Here is an 18,802-nt window from a genome sequence, read left to right as displayed (position 1 = left end):
CCGCCCTTCCTGCCGCGGCCGCGGGACGCGCCGCCCGCGGGCACGGAGCGCGGCGGCGGGCGGAGCGGGGCGCGCCCGCCCCATGCACCGGAGCCATGAGGGCGGGCAGCCCCGGGGCCCGGGCCGCCGCGCCCCGGCCGGCGCCGAGGCGGGCAAGGTGAGCGCCGCCGTCGGGGCCGGGAGCGGGGCCGGGAGCGGGAGCGGGCACCCCCGCGGAGGGCGCGGGCCGGGCCGGTACCGGGGCCGGAGCCGGGGCCGCTGGCTGCCTCCCGCGCCCGAGGGGAGGATTTTCCATCCCGGCGTTTTCTGGGGCGTTTTGTGCTCGGCGGAGGGAGAGGGGGAAGAATTTCGATTTTTAATTACTACCATTAAAAAAATCAAATTTGCAATTCTTTGGGTGGCCTGATGGATTCCCTGATTGACAGCCGGAATTGACACTCTGGGTACCTCTTATCTCGGGCATTTACGGCAATTTCTAATTGCAGGTAGTTTGTGGGGTTTTTTCAGCGCTTTGGCTCGCATGGGAACCGAGCGATTACTTCAAGAGGCCCGGGTTAAGTGCAGGCAGGGAGAGAATTCAATCCACATTCAAATTGCTTCATTAAAGAGACGCAGCTTTTGTTGCAAAGGATTTAAATGGCCACTAGAAAGTTCTTATTTATTGTTTTGAGGCGGTTTATATAGGGTGCCCCGCGCTCGCCCGGCGCATGGAGCCGCAGCCTCCCTCTCCCGCTCTCTCCCGCAAGGTGATGCCGCCGGAGCCGCTGCCCAAAGGGAGCGCCCGTTGCCTCGACCCGCACGCCCGCGCCATGGTAAGCGGGGACCCGGCGGGACTCGTCGGGCCGGGGGCTGCGGGGACCTGCCGGGGCGCACCGGGGGCTGCGGGGACGCGCCGGGCCGGGGATGCCTGGGGCTTGCGGGGACCGGCCGAGACCCGCCGGGCCGGCGATGCCGGGGGCTTGCGGGGACCCGTCGCGACGCACCGGGGACGGCGGGGCAGCGGCTGACAGCCCCGCGGCGGCTCTGCCCGCAGTCGCAGCCCGACGGGGAGCCGCTGCCCGGCGCCCTGGAGAAGGAGGACGCCCGCTCGGCGCCCAGCACACCCTCCACGCCGTCCGTCTGCTCCCCGCCGTCCTCCTCCTCCTCCACGCCGTCGGCCGGCAAGAACGTCTGCTCCAGCTGCGGGCTGGAGATCCTCGACCGGTACCTGCTCAAGGTGAGCGGCGGCGGCGGCGGCGGCGGGGGGCGGCGGGGGGCGGCGGGCGGCCCCGGGTCTCAGCCCCCTTCTCTGCCGCAGGTGAACAACCTCATCTGGCACGTCCGCTGCCTGGAGTGCTCCGTGTGCCGCACCTCGCTGCGGCAGCAGCACAGCTGCTACATCAAGAACAAGGAGATCTTCTGCAAGATGGACTACTTCAGGTAGGACAGACGGGCCGGGCGGGTGCAGCTCCGGGGCCGAAGCCCCGGCTCCGGGGGCGCTCAGCGTCCCGGAGAGGCCGGGTCCGCACCGGCGCCGGCGGGGAAAAGGTTTGAAAAAGGCGGCGGGCTCCCCGGAGCATCCCGGCGGAGAGGGGTCCCCTCGGGGCACGGGGAGGACGGGGACTCGGGGTGCGGCCGCACCCCCTCCCGGAGGGGTTCCTGACCCGCCCTGTGTCGCCCAACCGGGGCACCCCGGCACCGCGGTCGGGGCCCCTGGGCTCCGCGGGGACCGCGCGGCGGAGAATCGTCCCCTCGCCGGGGGAAATGCCGGTTGCACGGCGTCGCCCCGGCTTCTGCCGGGAGGGTGAACGTGTGCCCGGCGGTCTGCGGCGCCGAACGGCGTTCGGAAACCTCTCCCCGCGGTGCAGCGTCGCAAAAGCCGGAGCGTCCTCGGCCGGAGGGTGTTAAAGTAGCGAAACAAATGCCCGGCGGCGCAAATCCCCGCGGCCGGGCCGGGGCTCGCCGGGCGCCGTCGGGCTCGGTCCCGACCCGCGTCCCCCGGGGGAGCGCGTCCGGCAGGGAGGCTGCTTCTGGCTCCGACGGCCTTTTGGTTTTAAATCTTAAACCGCGATTTTTCCCCAAATTGAGAGGCGGGAGGGGATGGAGGATCCTGAGCTCCTCACTGGCGTTTAACTAAATATCCGAGCCCGCCGCTCTGACTTTCCCCATCCCACCAGGATGAGGAAACGCTGTTCGCCCCGGGAGGAAGGAGAATGGCGGGCAGGCAACGAGAACGACCCCGGCGAGGGCGCGGGGGGCTCGGCAGCATCCTCCCGCCGCGGCGGAGCGGTCGGGGCTGCCTCCGCCGACAACGGTTCCGAGGGCAGGGCGCGCTCGGGAGGAAAAACCTTGGAGATTTCTTTGGCGTTTGTTATTGCGAGGGTCTCCGAATACTCGCTACACCGCGGCTCGGCCCCCGTCCCGCCCTGCTCGGTTGCCGTCGCGGGGTGCGCGGCTCCTCGGGCTCCGTCCCCGCGGGGTCGCGGCGCTCCCCGTCCTGCCCGGTTGTTACTGTTATAATAATTATTATTATTATTAAACGGCTATTTTTTTTGTGATTTCGCCGAAATTTCCTTCGCTTTCAAGTGAAAGGTTTGGGGAAGTCCGCGGTGCCGTTGTGTTGCTTCAGGGCATTTTCAGCGTTTTTCGTGAATTAATACCCGTTCCGATTTAGGTTTTTTCAAGTACGGACCTTTCCAAAGGCGGTTTTAAAGTGGCGACTGGATCTCTAAATTGCCTTCCAGCAAATCCAGCGAATAACATCTGTTCAAAATAAACCCGTTGAGCTAGAAAGCCCCGAGCAGCGGCACCCTCCCGCCGGGCTCGGCGCGGGGTCTCTGCCCGCCGGGCACCGCCGATGCCCGAGGAAAACTAAAACGAAAATCGCTGCAGGCGCCGCAGGACGCCCCCAGCTCCTGGGCGGCTGGTGCCGGGGGCGGGGGGGGGCTCCCAGACCGCGCTTCTCCCTTGCCTTTTTTGCTGAAAAATAGGAGTTGGGTTTATTTTTGGGGGGAGCGAGTCGCCGTGCGGCGGGAGCGGCAGCGCTGGGAGCCGGGAGCGGGCGCGGGGCGGCCCCGCTCCTCCCCGGCCCCCGGGTCCGCGGGGCTCCCTGCGACCCCCGGCCGAGCCCCGGGCCCGTCCCGCTGCGGGGGCGGCGGGCGGGGGTCGCTCGCGGCAACCGCGGCGGATCCCGCCGGGTTGAGCCGCGCCGCCGCCGTCGGTGCCGGTCTGCGGCCGGAGCCCCTCGCCGGGGCGGGTCGGGTCGGGGCAGACGATCCACGGTAGCCCCCTGGCAATCCTGGCTCGGGGGCCACTCGCCCGGCCCCTGCCCTCGGGAGCAGCCTGGCCCGCAGCCTGGCGACCCCGGGACAGCCGGGACCCGAAGGAAAAATCTGACTCTTGTGTTTTTTTAAATTTTGTTTTATTTATTATTTGCTGCGGACGAAATGTGTGGGGTTTTTTGCTTTTTAAAGCAAAGCAGAAAACCCATTCTAACACGTGCGGGTCTTTGGAGCCGAGGCAGATGGGAAGGGGCAGTGGGATGCGCTCTGCGTGGAGCAATCGGCGGCTTTTATTGCACCAGTGCTGATTCCCGGGAGCCGGGGCTGTTGGGGGGCAGCCGGGGCTGGGGGGCTGTTCGGGCTTGGGGCTGTTCACGGGCACAGCCCTGTTGCCGGGTGGCCACTGCTGCCTGACGGTGGGCGAGTTCTGGCCTGGTCTGTCCGACCTTCCCTTCCCCGTTCACGTGAGGGGCTGTGTAAGTGCTGGCGCTGCCGCGGCTCCGTGGCCTCGTGTGCGTTTTTAAGCAAACGTTGCTGTTTCCTGTGTCTTGTCAAATAATTGCATTTGGCATCCAGGGCTCCAGCGCTTCGAGGAGAACCAAATTAAAATTGGAGCTCATTGAGCAGAACATTGTGTTCCCGGGCGATGCGAGGGCTGCTCACGGCCAAGCTCCCACGGCTCCGATCGCAGGGAGGCCCGGTGTGATCCCGGTGTGACTCCTGCTGCGACACCCGTGGTTCTCTGCCTCGCTAGGCAGCCCTTGGGCACACGAGCGTGGGGTCGCTGGCCCTGGTCTGTGTCCCTGGGGGCTGGGACATGCTGCAGATGGGCCAGCACCCACAGCCCAGCTATGGGCCACGTGGCCTCTGTCACCTCTTGGCCTCTGTCACCTCTTGCTGTTGTGCCCCACTGGGAAGCTGCTCCTGCTCGAGCACTGCTGTGGCTCAGGATGGAGATGGACTCGCTGTGGCAACGCGCCGCTGGTCTGCTGTGTGATTTGGGGTGATGTCTGGAAGCTGCGTCTGACTTGGGGGGGGCTGTTTTAGGGGCTTCCTACAGAGCAAGTTCAGGAATGCTGGGGATGGGGACATTTGGGAGCCGTGGCCCTGGGAGCAGGGTGTCCCTTGTCCTGTCCCTGCAGGTGGGAATGGAGGAGAATGAGCAACTCAGGGAGTTGCAGTGCCCGGGTACAAGTGGCGTGTGAAAACCAGGACACACCAGGGCATCCTCCCGCCTCTGCTCTTCCTGCGCCCCAGATGTTGCGGCCGCCCCTGGGGGAGGCGGGATGAGTCTTTCTGGGATGAGTCTCTCCGGGATGAGTCTTTCCTGGTAATGCCGTTGGCAGTTTTCATCTTCTGGTGCTAACGGTCGTGGAGAGCTGGCAACATCTGCTCACCCCACCACAAACCATGCTCACGGAGCCTGAGCCCACGGCTCTGGCAGATGTTGGTGATGCCCCGGCGTGTGCTGCAGTGCTGGACTCAGGGAAATCTCTGTGTCTCCTGCTGCAGTGCAGCCCTGTACCCCACCAGGCGGGTGGCAGGAGCCACAGGGACCCCTTCAACTTCCCCCATAGTCCCCAGTGGATGGGGGCTTTTTGGGCTATCGCTGCCCTGCGAGCTCAGTGAACTAAAGTGTGTTTTATCTTTGAGCCGTTGTTTCCAGTGGTGACAGGTCAGGTCAGCCTGCTTGCAGGCGTTTCTCTCCCCGTTCCTGCCTCACTGGCGGTCCCTGTGCTGGTGGTCCCTGCAGTGGTGGTCTCTGTTGGGTGACAGTGGGTGCCCAGCCCCAGCTCAGCCTGGTTTCCGTAAAACCCGATCGTTGTGGTTGGTGCTGGAGGCAGGTGTTGGCCAAGAGCCGCAGCCGCAGCATCGGCGGTTGCTGGTGCCGCAGCCTCCGTGTCTGTGTCTGGCTGCCGAGCCTCGGCCTCTTGCAGGGCGCTGCTCGTGCTGTGGCTCTGGGGGGGGGACAGTGGCATCAGCCCCTGCCTGCACTGGCTGCCCTTGGCAGCCCTTGCCCCGCTCCCTGGGAACCAGCCCCAACATAGGCTGGGGGGACACCGTGCTGTGTGTCTGCTGGGTGCCCCCCCAGATCCCAGCCAGTGTGTGATGAGGATGGGATGCGTGACCTTTCCTGTGTGGTGCCCTGCGCCTCACTTTCCCCTCGGTCCTGGAGGCGCAGGGACGTGCCCGTCCCCGTGCTGTGCCCCCCCTCCCCGCAGCAGGCTGTGATTCGAGCGGGGAGCGGCAATTACCACGTGCTATTAGTTCAGTAAGCCTGCCCCTCGTTTGATACCGTTCAGCAAGTACGACTGTTTACATAGCACATTGTTCAAAGTAATTCAATTTACAGGAATGATCTTTACTTCTAAATAAAAAATTAATACAGTTCTTTTGTTTGTGCGTTTATATAAACTAGCTGGCACACAGTCAGTTTACAATGTTCCCATCTGAAGTAAATTAGTGAAGTCTCTTAGCTAAGTCTCTGTATAATTTCAGCACAGAAATATCCTCTCTAAGGCAGCCCTTTTAGTTTTGTTTTTTTTTTTTTTTGGTCAGCTATGGTCAGGCTGAAAAATTTAAACCTTTCTTTTCCTCCCAAATAGTTTTGCAATTAGTAATTGCAGCACAGGACGGTGTTTCTGCATCTCGGCAGCTCTGCGGCGTGGGGCTGGGCACGGGCAGTGTGCCCTGGCTGTCGTGGGCTGACCTGGGCTCTTTCACCGCCTGCAGCGCCCGGGGCTGCTCCGGCCACCCGAACCCGAGGGGCTTGCGGTGCTGGGGGTCTCCTGCCGCTTGGTGTGGTTGCCTCTTCTCAGTGTTTTGTGCCTGTGCTGAGTGATGGTGGAGCTGCTCGGGCTGGGTGGCAGCGGCTCTGCTCCCCGGACGGTGCGGGGTTGGGACGTGCGGCGCCCGGCTGCGGCGGGGGCCGGGTGGGAGCCCCCGGGGAGCCCAAGGCCACGGTGGTGGGTGCTCGGGGAAGTGCCGTGGCTGCGATCAGGGCTGTGTCGGAACCAGCAGCAGTGCTGCGGTGACAGAGGAGATGCTCGCTTCTCCCCTGCCGCTCTTGCTGCTCGTTGCATTTATTTTTTTCAAGCAGCAGTGATACTAAAACGCAGAAGCCAACCCAAGGCTGTGCCTGGCCCTGCCTGCGCTGCGGGCAACACCTCCCGGCCAGTGCTGGCCCGGAGACACAGGGCCACGTCTGCTGCTCCCCGTGTCCTGGCAGAAATGTTTGTTGTTTTTTTTTTTTTTTTTCCAGAAGTGCATGCAAACGCCCAGTGCCCGGCACAGGGATCCTGGCCGTCTCGTTGCTTCTCATTGCACCGAGCCACTTTCCGGCATAACTCACTCGGGCGCGATCACCATCCTCTTGCAGTGAGGGGACTCCTCGTAGGAGGAAAAAGCAGATGCGTGCGGCTGTATGTGTGAGGGGAGAACACATGGCTTGATTTATGGCAGCGGGAGAGAACCGGCTCTGACACAGTTTTCATCCCGGTCTCACACAGGCTGTTATCAAATTAAAAAGCCCACGGGCTTGGAAGCTGATTCATGGCGCTGCGTCACCTCAGCCCCTCGGTCGCTGGCGCCGCCGGGCTGCGGCGAGTCATGTCCCGCTCCTGCCTGTGCCCCTGCCTGCACCGCTGCCCGCACCGCTGCCCGTCCCGCCGTGGGGGAATGGCACCGGTGGGGTGGTTTCTCCGCGGGGAAGGAGGTGCAGAGAAACCCGTGCTCTTTCCCTGCATGGATGTTGCGGGATTTGGGCTGGACGGGGTGAGCAACGGGGCTGGCAGCGGTTGCCCTCACCCCCTACCCTCACCCTCCTGCCCTCGTCTCCTGCCCTCACGCTGCCTCTTCTCCTCCCGCAGCCGGTTTGGTACAAAGTGCGCCCGCTGCGGCAGGCAGATCTACGCCAGCGACTGGGTGCGGCGAGCGCGGGGCAACGCCTACCACCTCGCCTGCTTCGCCTGCTTCTCCTGCAAGCGGCAGCTCTCCACCGGCGAGGAGTTCGGCTTGGTGGAGGAGAAGGTGCTGTGCCGGATTCACTACGACACCATGATAGAGAACCTCAAGCGAGCGGCGGAAAACGGTACGTAGCCCCAACGCCGTGATCGTGGCCCTCTCCCAGGCTGCCCCCATCCCCTGTGCTGAGCCCCCATCACGGGGTGACAGGGCTGGTCCTGTCATCGCCAAAAAGGGGTGACGGGTGGCCCCAGGGGGAGGTGAGCGTGAGGCCCTGGGCTGGCAGAAGGCTCCTGGGGGTGGCCGATGTGGCAGCAGTGCCCGTGGCTCGTAGGAGACCCACGTGCGATGGGCAATGCCGGGGACAAGCCCCCAGTCCCGCACAGCCCAGTGCGCCACGTGCAGCGAGTGAGGAAGCCACAGGGATTTCGAGGCTGTGAGTCATAAATCTAGAAGGTGGGAAAGCTGGCCATCCGACAAAACCTCCCCATCATTTTCCACCCGCCCTGCCCGCCCGGGGAGACGCCGCTCCCAGCTGGACCGTGCCGCTTGCTGCCCTCCCCACCGCGGCACGCCACGAGCAGCCGGCCAGCCTCTGCTTTCCCAATCACGTCCCGCTCCCGCCGGGGCCGGGCTGGTGACACCGAGGTCACACAGAGCAGCATCCCCCATCCCCTCGGGCATGGCCCAGCCCCATCCTCCGGCGTGGCAGCGGCCAGAGAGATGCTCAGCGGAACAGATTGGTGGGGTTAGTCCAACATGGTGCGTGGGCCAGGCAGTGCCGGGGCTGTCCTGTGTTGGAAAGCACCTGAGATGTGTTGATTTGGCAGCGGTTGCAGCTCTTGGGAGCCGGCAGCCTCCTGAGCTCCAGCCCTCTGTGCCCCTCACTAGCCCTTGGTGGGCACAGGGAGGCAAATGCCGTGTCCCGGCCCGTGTGGCATGTGGAAACCATTAACAACCTGACATGAAAACAATCAGTGTTTCTGTTCAGAGTATTTGAGTAAGAGGAAGAAAACAGAGTGCCCCGTTGGGCTGGGAGGGTCGTGGCTTGGGCCGCGGCTCGCAGAGTCTTGGTCCATATGGTCGGCTGCTGTGGAGGCACAAGCGAGGCAGCGGGGAGCAGGGATGTGGGGGGAGAAGGTGTGTGGCCCAGAGGAGCAGGCTGGTGTGAGGACACCAGGGTCTGGTGCTGGGGGGTCCTGCAGAGCTGTTACCCCAGACGAGGGCTGGGGTGATGGGTTTGCTGCTGCTCATAGGGTCCTGCTGGTGTGGGCTGATCCCCGCTGTGTCAGGGCAGCGCTGGGACACATGGTGAGTGTCTTGTGTGGGTACCTGTGTCCAAGCGTCCCCTGGTTTTGAGAAGGGGATGGGATCGCTTTGGAGAGCTGCAGTTGCTGCAGAGTTGGAGGGCCAAGCTTCCCCCCCCCGTCCAGTAATTACCCAGCAATTTCTTCTGCACATGAGGTTTTACATAGAAGAAAAATAAACAGATGTTGCTGAAGTCAGAGTCCCATTCATCATCCTAAAAGAACAAGTCAAACTATATGAGAAAGTCCTTCAACTCAAGCCAAGACAATCACAGCCCAGTCCAGCTCGCAGAGCGAGCGCCGGGCTGTGCAGGCGCATCCTGGGAGCGGGGCGAGTGCCAGCCCTGCTCAGGCATCCTCCCTCATCCATCACTCATCGGTGCTTCACCCGCACCGCCGAGGCCAGCCGGGCCGGGCACAACACGGGCTGCACCGGGGACCCCGGCTCCGGCCACCCCCCTGTAGGCTCCATAGCTGTGCAAGCACGGCTGGGCTTGTCCCATGATGTGCTTGGCAAGTGGGTGGACAGTCCCCCTCTTGGCGTGTCCCCCTTAGCGTGGTTGCTGCTCAGAGCGCGGGCACCCTGAGGCCATGAGGATGGCGCTGCTCCTGCTGCTGCTCCAGGAGCCAGGAAGAGGAGGTCGGGGTGTCGGGAGGATTTGGGGCCAGGAAAAGGAGCAAAGAGCCCATTGAAATGCTCTGAGCAAATGAAACGACTGATGGAGGCAGCGCCCGCAGGGGAAGACGGGGTCATGGGGAGCAGCGTGGGGCAGCAGTGATGGATGTCGGTGAGCCCGGCAGAGGCAGGGTCCCCTTCTGAGCCACACGCTGGAGGATGTGGCCAAGCGGTGACCGCGAGTCAGGGCCAGCAGGACATCACCTTGAAATCCATCTTCCTGCTGCCGTTTTCCCGTCCCCCATTCCACCAAGTTGCTGCATTTTTCTTAATTTGATGTTAAACTTCTTGGGGTGGGTGGCGTCCCCTGGAGGGGCTCAGCAGCCCAGGGCAGCTCCCGAGCATCGGTGCTAGCTCCGCTCTTCCAGCTATTGCTCGCAGCCAGGGATGCCGCGGTGCCCCACGCCACGACGGCAGGCACGTTGTCCCCCACTTGTCTCCCGGTTGAGTGGCCGTTACATGCAGCGGTGGCAGGTGGGCAGCGGAGCTTCTGACCCATGGGGCTTCTCTCTTGTAGGCAACGGGATCACGCTGGAGGGGGCTGTGCCCTCGGAGCAGGACAGCCAGCCGAAGCCGGCCAAAAGGGCCCGCACCTCCTTCACCGCCGAGCAGCTGCAGGTAGCGGGGCTGGGCTGGAGCGGGGGACGGAGGGGCTGCAGCACCCCGGCCTCATCCTCACCCCTCTCTCCCTTCTTCCTCCCCCCCCCAGGTCATGCAGGCACAGTTTGCTCAGGACAACAACCCCGATGCACAAACGCTTCAGAAGCTGGCGGACATGACGGGGCTGAGTCGGAGAGTCATTCAGGTGAGGGGCAACCAGGGGTGGGCAGGGATGGGCAGAGGTGGGCAGGGACGGCAGAGGTGGGCAGGGTGCAGGCACCATCGGCCGAGCAGGACTGAGAAAGGGGGCAGAGGATTTGCACCAAAAGGCCGGTGCTAGACAGAGCTCATGTCTCCGTAGCCCCTCGCTCCCGCACATCGACCCCAGAACCTGCCGCATCCAGCAGATTCGTGCTCCCTCACTGGCTTTGGTGGGTCCCATAGCGATGCCAGCACCGTCCTTCTTCTCACTCATGGGTTTTCTATTTGTTTTTTCTCTCTCATGATGCAATGAAAAAAACCAAACCGTACAGCCCCAGCCTGTCCCAATAAATTGCCGGGTAGGAAAGCTGCTGTTCTCCTGCCGCCCCGGAGCTCTGTGCTCTGTCCTGATGGCCAGCACAGCGGCGTGGGCTCTTCCCGGCAGCCATCCCGCCGGGAGCAGGCAAAGCCAGCTGCTTCGGGAAATGCTGGGATTGAGAAGTTTAAAGAAAAAGGGGTTTTGCAGCCCCAGGGGAAGCAGTGGCAGGAAAATCCCTGCATTTGTGCTGCCCGGGAGGGGAGGGAGAGCAGTGCTGCAGGGACTGGGAGAAATGTCCTATCTGCAGCTCCCAGCTGGCCGTCCCCCTAGACAGCCCAGCTTTGCTCCCTGGTGACATTTATACTCTTCACTTTAATGTTCTGCTGACATACTTTCCACATACAATAAAAACTTGAGCAATTAAAATAAATTTGGAGCTTTCATCCGGGATTGTTTTGCCAACGACAGGTTTAAATTTCGTGTGTGAAAAACTGGCTCGAGCCTCAGTTATTGAGATTCTTCATTTAGCTAAAGATCAAGCAGTCTGCACGCTGGGCTATTTTTTATGTGGATATTTTTTAAAGGCACTTTGAACAGGAAACAATTTGTCAAACGCTTACGACTGTTTCCTTCTCTGTGGTCCAGCATGCGTGGCCTCAGAGGGCTGATCTTCTCTCAGTCTTGGGGAAGAGTTTCGCTCCCAGCTATCTTTTAAAAATTAAAGCGTAAGAAAGAAATCACCAGCTTAGTATAGAACCCCCCTATATGCATGTATTGACTCTCGGTTGTAATCCCCTAACTGTTCCTTTAATTAGAAGCAGTGAGATATGGTCAGAGAGCTCCTACCTGCTGCTCAGATGGAGTAGGGCTGTATCCCACAGTACCCTCCTTTCTCAGCTTTAATGTTCTGCTGCTGTGGTTTTTGACCACAGTGACCCACAAATGATTAAACCAATGTTGTTCCCATTGTTCCTGAAGACACATCTTCCCCGGGTCTAAGCTTTTACTGGGTCTTGTCTCCTCTTGCCTTGCCAACGCTCACACATTTCCCAGCTGATCTCCGCCGTGCTTTTAGACCAGGCTTACTGGGGTTGAAGGTTAAAATCTAAATAAGACCCTGCAGGGATGGATGAACTCAGCCAAGGCTCGGGTATGGGGGGTGTTCCTGCCCGGCTGCTCCCCCGGCTGCTACGGTGCCATTCCCAAGGGAGCAGCTTGCTGTTAAAATTATTTTAGTGTGGAAGGGAATAGTGTAATCATTAATGTGAGTTTCTGCGTCCCCTAGTCAGGGTGCTTCATCCAGTGACTCCTGTGACAGGCTTGGAAGTTTTAATTACCCTAATAAAAAATAAAAAAAGAGAAATCAATAGTAGAGATGCCACTTTGGGCACCCTAATGTCTGTACTGGCTTGAGACAAAACTCTTGCTCTAGTGCGTGTAAAACAAAGCTATGGAAACCGGTGGAATGCTGGTGAGGTATTTCAGTGTACGGATTTCTAAATTTGAGTCCTTTTTAAAAAATATTTGGAAGAGACACCCATCATAGGGTCTTGGCGAAGGACCACACTTCAATCCAGTTGTCTCTCCATTGACTCGGGGTTTGCTGCTTTTGTTTCAGGTTTGGTTTCAAAACTGCAGAGCCCGCCATAAAAAACACACCCCCCAGCACACGGTGCCGCCCTCGGGAGCCCCCCCGTCCCGCATCCCTTCTTCGCTCTCCGATGACATTCACTACTCGCCCTTCAGCAGCCCGGAGCGGGCCCGGATGGTGACGCTGCACGGATACATAGAAAGTAAGTGGGTGCTCGGGGCGGCAGCGGGGTGCTCGGGGTGGCAGGGCAGCGGGGTGCTCCCCGGGAGCAGGCGGTAGCACCATGGCACAGAGCACTGCCAAAAACACCCTTGTACTCCCTTGCCCGTCTGGTGCATGCCCTCCTCCTCCTCCTCCTCCTCGTGGTCTGATGAACTTTGCCTTTGGGATTTTCGAAAGGCTGTTTACAGGGAAGCCCCAGATGCGAGAAGGAGGGGAGAGGGGGCTGCAGCCTCTTTCCCTCCATACCTCATGCCCGGGAAAGTCACTGCCAGGGTTTTACTGGACTGGTCCTTGGCCCTCCTTGCATTTTCTTTGTCATGGAGAAGAGTGAATGTGCCCTGTTCTCGGTGGTCAAGTGGTCTTCTTCCTGCTCACAAGATCCGAGTTGCTTTCTCTAACAGTTGCCAAGGGCCGGTGAATCACTTGTGAGTAACGGGCAGCTTTGGTCATGCCTGGACGGAGGTTTTGGCTCCGTGACTCTTGTGAAGCTTCTCCCCTCCCTCGCCCACGTGGGCCATGGTAAAACGTGGCTCCTGCTGCACCTCTGCCTGATCCACCGGGCACCTCTTCTTCCACGCGTGTCCCGAGCTGCTCCCTGGTGGAAGCCTGATGGTGCTGGTTGCAGGGCGTGTGTTGTTTGTAGTAACAGAGGCTGAAGCCTCTTCTCATCCACAGGTCAGGTACAGTGTGGACAAGTGCACTGTAGACTTCCCTACACTGCTCCACCAGTGCACCTCAAAGCAGACATGGAAGGACCACTATCTAATAGGGGTGAGAAGGTAATTGTAGACCCTGTTTCAGGCTTTGGGGCCAAACCTCGACTGTAGCAAAGATTTTTGTGTAACATCATTGCCACTGCTGTCTCTTGTCGGCATCACTGCTTCTCCATGGCCTCTGGCAGCTGCCACCCGCTCATGTGTCCTTTCTTAATTTTGGTGGGCCTAGATCGATGTACCAACTGTCGGTCAAAATGGCATCACTTTGTTCTTCACTAAATACCCCTGGTTGTTGTGATGTGCTGGGATGTTGTGCCTGCGTTCACTGAAGGCTTTTGACATCCTCCTGCCTGAGCCCCTCTCTCTCTGGTGTTTCCCCTTCCCCTGTGCAACGAGCTCCATCCTCCTGCTCCGTTCCTCAGCTCCCACACGCGTTGTCGGTGCAAACACCGAGGGGCTCTTAGCAACGGAGCAGGGGGGACCTTTAGCATGTGATGACTTTCCAGTTTTCCATGACTTATTAAGAAAGATTCATTTCTTGGGGATTCCAGTATTGCTTAAAAAAAATTACCAACTGGCTGTTAGAATATCTGAAGTATGAATGTTATTTCACAATGTCTGGCCAGGAAATAATATCGCATATTGACATTTTTCTGTTCAGCACTTAAAGTATCTGTTTGTTCTAACACACGGCTTGTTTGAGGGCAAGACTTCTGAAACACGCTCATAAGGCTCATCAGATTTTTTAGGAGCCCAGTTTAAGTGGCTTTATTTTGAGGAAACACTGAGCCTTTGGCAACTCTTATTTTGGCTTTTTGTTTTTATTGTTAGAAGTTCTCAGCATCTCTCCTTACAAATCTCTATTCAGTGCAGCAAGGGTAACTTACTGAACTCTGTGTCGATAAGCACAAGAAGGGGCACTGTAAAGTTACTTTTTCAGTCTAAATGCCACCATTTTGTCAGGGTATCCGCACAGCGAGCTGGAGGGTTTTCAGAAAATATTACACAGTCCTGGCGCTGTCATTCAGAGACACTTCACTGCAGCAAGTAGTTCCTGCGATTTAAATGCAATTTCTTGCTCGCAGCTGCTGCAGAACTGGGTTTTCAGGTCAAGGAGCTGCCCCCTCAACCAGCTCCTTTTCCAAACTCTCACTTGCATGTTGAATTCCTGAAACCTGAAGCAGCCTCTTTTTCCACATCCAAAATTTTTTAAAAGCAGTGGTAGCTGAGATCCTGGGGAAACACCTGTAAAGGCTGTTTCCCTCTGCACGTGGGGCTCACAGCCCCGCTCCTCTCGGAGCTGGGACCAGCTCAGCGGCTGTTTCCCTGGCTGATGGCAAGGACAGACGCTGTGTGCGCAGAGCCGCGAGGCAGAGCGGTTTGAGGGAAGCCCGTGCTGGTTAACGAGTGAGGCGGATAGAGTAACGGTGGATAGCGTAAAGGCCGTTGGCGATGGTCTTCATCTTTCTTGGTGGCTGCTGTGTCACAGAGAAAATCGATGCTGGTTCCGGTGTGTTGCCCAGTCTGTTATAGTTTCACAGCTCAAGGTGAGCCTGGAGGTGCATCCCCCTCTCAGGCTGTGTGCTGCCACGGTCCCCTTTCCTCCGCCTGTGCCTTCCCCGGCCGGCTCCGTTCCATGGGCAGGGCTGGTGGCTCCCAGGCAGACAGTGGTCCCGGAGAGGGTTTTTCCACGGGGAAGCGGCTGCCTGGGTGCCCGCTGCGGCAGCAGGGCACATGGCTGCTCTGCCTGCCCCTGAACGCGGACGTCGTGGCGAGGGCTGTCTGTCTCTGAAAGCAGCTAACGCTGGGTTCCCGTTTCTCCCACTAGGTCATCCTCTTTCAGTACTGACTGCGCGAACTCTTCCTCATCTGCCCATGGCGCTACCAGCACCACTGCCCCTCAGCCGCTGAAACACAGCGTCCAGCCCAAGGCAACTGTTACCAGTCATGCAGGAGACACTCAGATCCAGCATTCTCAGTTATTTCCATTGACCAGCACCTAACATCCACTACTATTTCTCCAGCGACACTCTGTGTATGTGTGTGTTGAGTGCAGAGTTACATTTTTCACTTGTTTCTTGTGGACGTGTAGAATGACCGTGAGTCTCTCCAAGGCAATGCCAGCCACAGTCAAAATTAGTGACTCTACTGTGCTTGCAAATCTTGCTCCCAAACCCGTGGGAATATGAACAAACCAGAACGTGCTGAGTCTCGGGGGGGGGGTCGATGATCACCTCTGAGTATAAAGGAAGGAGGAATTTACGTGGTTTGGCCTGATTCTCTTTTTGCACCAGTGAAGCGCTGTCGGTTCCCGGACATCCCTCCTTACCTCCACTTGCATGTGTGAAATCTGAAATGGGCTTTTTTGGCTCAGCAACTCGATATATACACAGACCTTCCTGAGCCAAACTCGCGGGTAGCTGAGACTCCACTAAGTGGAAAACACGATGCCAGCTGGAAATAGGCAGTTTTTCTTCCTCAAAGTGCTTTAGAATCACATGTCCTTTGATTTACTCTAAGGTAAGTAAATCTTAGTGTTTTCCCCCCATTTTATAGGAGGGGAAACCGAGATGTCCTAAACTGAGAGGAACCGTGGGGATTGGTGGCAGAGCCAGGTTTAGTACCCTGAAGTTTTTGATTGCTGACTTGTTCTTAGAGCACTGAATATCTCTCTCCTCTCACAGCCATCTACCAAATCTTTTTTTTTTTTTTTTAATAATTTTTTATTCTTGTTCTTTATTAACAAGCTACTTTATTTCCTTGGAGTCACATTGGATCACAAATGGGTGATTTCAGACTGTACCTACGCAAAACTCTTAGATACTCTGGGACTGGGAAATCCTCAATGGAAGCTGACCGTAAAGGTGTAGAAATGTTCTGCCCTGGTGTGGACCCCAGTTCAGTTAGTGGAAACAATGGGGTAGAAATCAGAGGCCGGTTAAAAAGAGGAGAACCACAGTAAGGCCAGCAGGAGCGGTCGCTAGCTGAGGGCACAGCAGCGTGACGGCATGTTCCTTTATCTGGCAGCGCTTCTCTGGTTCCCTCTGCCCTCCTGTTGTTCTCCCTGGCTGGAGCACGGCCGAAGGCACAGCCTGGGAGGACTCAGCAAAGGAAGTGCTCAGCAGCCTGGCCCCAAATCAGGAAAAAAAACTCCAAAATGATTCTTCATTGACGGTAATAACACAAAGTAAACAAGTAACCTTTGCCAGCCCTTCTCAGTTTGCACCGAGCCAAGAGCAGGTCTGTAACGAAACCTCTCTCCACGCGAGCACATGGGTCTGTCTTGCTGCTAAGTGTCTGTGCGGCCGCGTTTCCAAGAATGTGAAAGCTTACTATGAGCCACAGTTAGTGTGTAATATGACCGAGCTGTGCCCGAGGAGCAGAAGACAGCAATCCATCCGTTGCATAACTTGTTTTTAATCCGGGCTGTAGAACCACGTGATTTTTTTTTCTCTCTGGGAGATCCTGGATCAATCTCCAACGTCGGCCGGGTGGGCAGCCATCCCGCTGGTCTGGCCAGCCCGTGTTGTACACGTGGCAAGCCTTCTCCTGACCGTGGCACCCACGGCCGGCCACAAGGCACGCTCGCCGCTCCGACCACACAGGGAATGGCGTAAGGAGTCACGGATGGCTGCTGAGGTGGCCACCAAGATCTCTTGGTTTGAGAACTAACTGAGTACAAGCATGCGGTGATATTTGTTGGAATATATATATATATGCACACACTTACATACCTCTGTGTGTGTGTGTATATATATATACATGTATTTTAAGAAGTACAGAGAACGAGAGTGATGGTAATACCTTGGACAGTTAGGGCAGTATTTTGTCTAATTACAGCCAGCAGCTCCATCCCCAATTTAAAATAACATTTGAAAGGAGAGAGGAAATTAAGTCCGCAAAGTATTGTCACCTCCTGACATGACTGGATCCACTGCTGCAGGAGCGTCCCCTCAGGGAGGGGACAGTCACAGGCTGCACCCCTTGCAGTCACTTTTTTCCTTGCCTGTAGCAATGAGCACAGGACGGGCGGTCACTTTGTTGGCTGTCGGTGGAGCGTTTGTAATCGTGAGGTTGAGGTGGATCGTGGTGTCCACCGGCAATAGCCTTGAGACGCTGGTGGTGGTCAGCAGGGTCACCGGGGCCCAACTTTCTTCTCCATTTTTGCTCGTGCATCCTAATGACCGTTTAGTTGTGGAATTAGCAGGATAAACAAGTGGGTAGCTGTTTCATTTAAGACTGAAGGAGAGACTTTGGGCTGTAGCTTGACCTGACATCCCACAGTACTTGAGATTTCCGCAACTCTTTTGTTGAGGGAGAAAATGGTTTGATGCATTTCTCCTCTGTCTCGGCGGTGCAATGAAAGGGGGAAAATATAAAATGCGTATCTGCTAAATATCAACTTAGTTACTGGTCAAAAAAACCCACCACCCCACTTGTGAAATGTACTGTATATCAATGTTTTTATAACTGATGCCACTGACAGGACCGGAGTGCAAAGCCGGGGGCAGGGAGCGTAGGTGCTTCTCTCCAGGGGACCCGTGGGGCGAAGGGCCCCGCAGAGGCCCCTCTCCAGGGCACCTTCCCCCATAAGTAGCCAGGAGCAGCTTTGCTAATTCAGAAATCAGGCTCTGTTTATATTAAGCCCAAATTGTTTGCAAAAACTGGAAGCAATTCAGCTTGTGCAGTTTTAGAGCTAATTATGTGTATGGAAAATACTCAACTGTACCAAGAATGTAAGAAATCCTCTAATTTATTCAATACATTGTTTCACAACATATTTCACACTGACTGTTGCCACTGAACCAAACCTTATCTCAGGTCATTTGCATTCATCTCCTGTCTGTAGATTAAAAAAAAAATAAAATTAAAATAATTCTCATTTTCTTAGTTTATTCAGTAATTGCCAAATGGGTTCTGGTGCAGCAATGCAGACTCCACGTACTAAACTTTTCCAGTTGCTATTTACAAAACCTTTTGCAGGCAAAAAATCCAATGAAGATAGCCAGTGGAAGGCTTTTCATTCACGTTTAATAAGGTAACTAAATATGGCTAGGGTCTGAAAGTGGAATGGTTTACAGTTTTATTACCAATTATTTCTTTTTTGGCTCATGCTGGTTAACTCCAATGCCCGAGCTAAAGGTGCTTACACAACTAACTAGTTGGGATGGGGGAGTGGGAACCAATCCTGCACTATCAGTGATATATCTGTAGGATGCCAACAATAGGCACATCCGTTTTATTTCATCCACCGATCATTTTGTTGTAGCATGTTGCAATTCTGCATGTCTTGGCTACAATGGTTAAAAAAAAAAATTCTCTGAATGAGTGGACAGTCAAGACTAATATTTATTTTAAAAAAGTAAAACTAAATTGTAAGCACTTTTTTGTAAAACCAATGTCTGTTTTGTTACATACTTTTAATGTTGTGCTTTGTAAATGTCTTATTTGTGTAATAAATAAAGTTAATGCAAGTAGAAGTGCTGGCACTTACATCCAGAAAATGATGTAATTCCATTTTATTTTATTTTTAAATACTTTCTGGCTTACTAATCAAGCAGCAACCCACCCAGTTTTCCTCTTTTATTATTTTGTTAAACTCTGGCTTCAGGAGAGTTCAACAAACGTTCGTAGTAAATGGATATAATTTCCTAGTTAGCAAACCAGTCATTAAAGAATACCTCTGGTGTACATTATTACAATGATCAATCAATATGAAAGTACTGAGCAAAAAGAGAGGAAAGGAATTCACCAGGACAGCTAACTAAAATCTGGGAAAATAATGTTGATTAAGATGGATTTGAATGACTTCAACACTGAATCTGAGGCACTCTTTTTAACAAATTGTTTTCAGGCTTAATAACGTGTATATATACTACACTACACACCTCTCAGGAATATTATTGTGAGTACAGTCTGCTTTTTTTCCATGGCTTTTTCTCAGCAT

At 56.4% G+C, this 18,802-nt stretch overlaps 1 protein-coding gene across 4 annotated transcripts; it reads left to right on the top strand.

Annotated features, from left to right (window-relative positions):
• Nucleotides 1–82: 82 nt before the first annotated feature.
• On the top strand, nucleotides 83–18,327 carry LHX6 (LIM homeobox 6). 4 transcript variants are annotated; one of them, XM_074161013.1, is made up of 10 exons: nucleotides 83–157; nucleotides 672–812; nucleotides 1,034–1,216; nucleotides 1,298–1,419; nucleotides 7,130–7,350; nucleotides 9,724–9,824; nucleotides 9,916–10,011; nucleotides 11,945–12,119; nucleotides 12,815–12,918; nucleotides 14,684–18,327. In XM_074161013.1, the coding sequence occupies exons 1-10, from the start codon at nucleotides 83–85 to the stop codon at nucleotides 14,702–14,704; spliced, it is 1,239 nt and encodes a 412-aa protein (XP_074017114.1). In that variant the 3' UTR covers nucleotides 14,705–18,327. The 4 variants fall into 4 exon arrangements, with proteins under 4 accessions (XP_074017114.1, XP_074017112.1, XP_074017116.1 ...); XM_074161011.1 differs by having other exon boundaries at nucleotides 83–187; XM_074161014.1 differs by having other exon boundaries at nucleotides 142–157; nucleotides 747–812.
• The last annotated feature ends 475 nt before the right edge of the window (nucleotides 18,328–18,802 follow it).

The sequence above is a fragment of the Numenius arquata genome, chromosome 19 (assembly GCF_964106895.1).
Source record: "Numenius arquata chromosome 19, bNumArq3.hap1.1, whole genome shotgun sequence".
In the NCBI taxonomy this organism is placed as follows: domain Eukaryota; kingdom Metazoa; phylum Chordata; class Aves; order Charadriiformes; family Scolopacidae; genus Numenius; species Numenius arquata.
The sequence above is the reverse complement of the archived record's forward strand: the minus strand, read 5'-3'. Positions and strand labels throughout refer to the sequence as shown.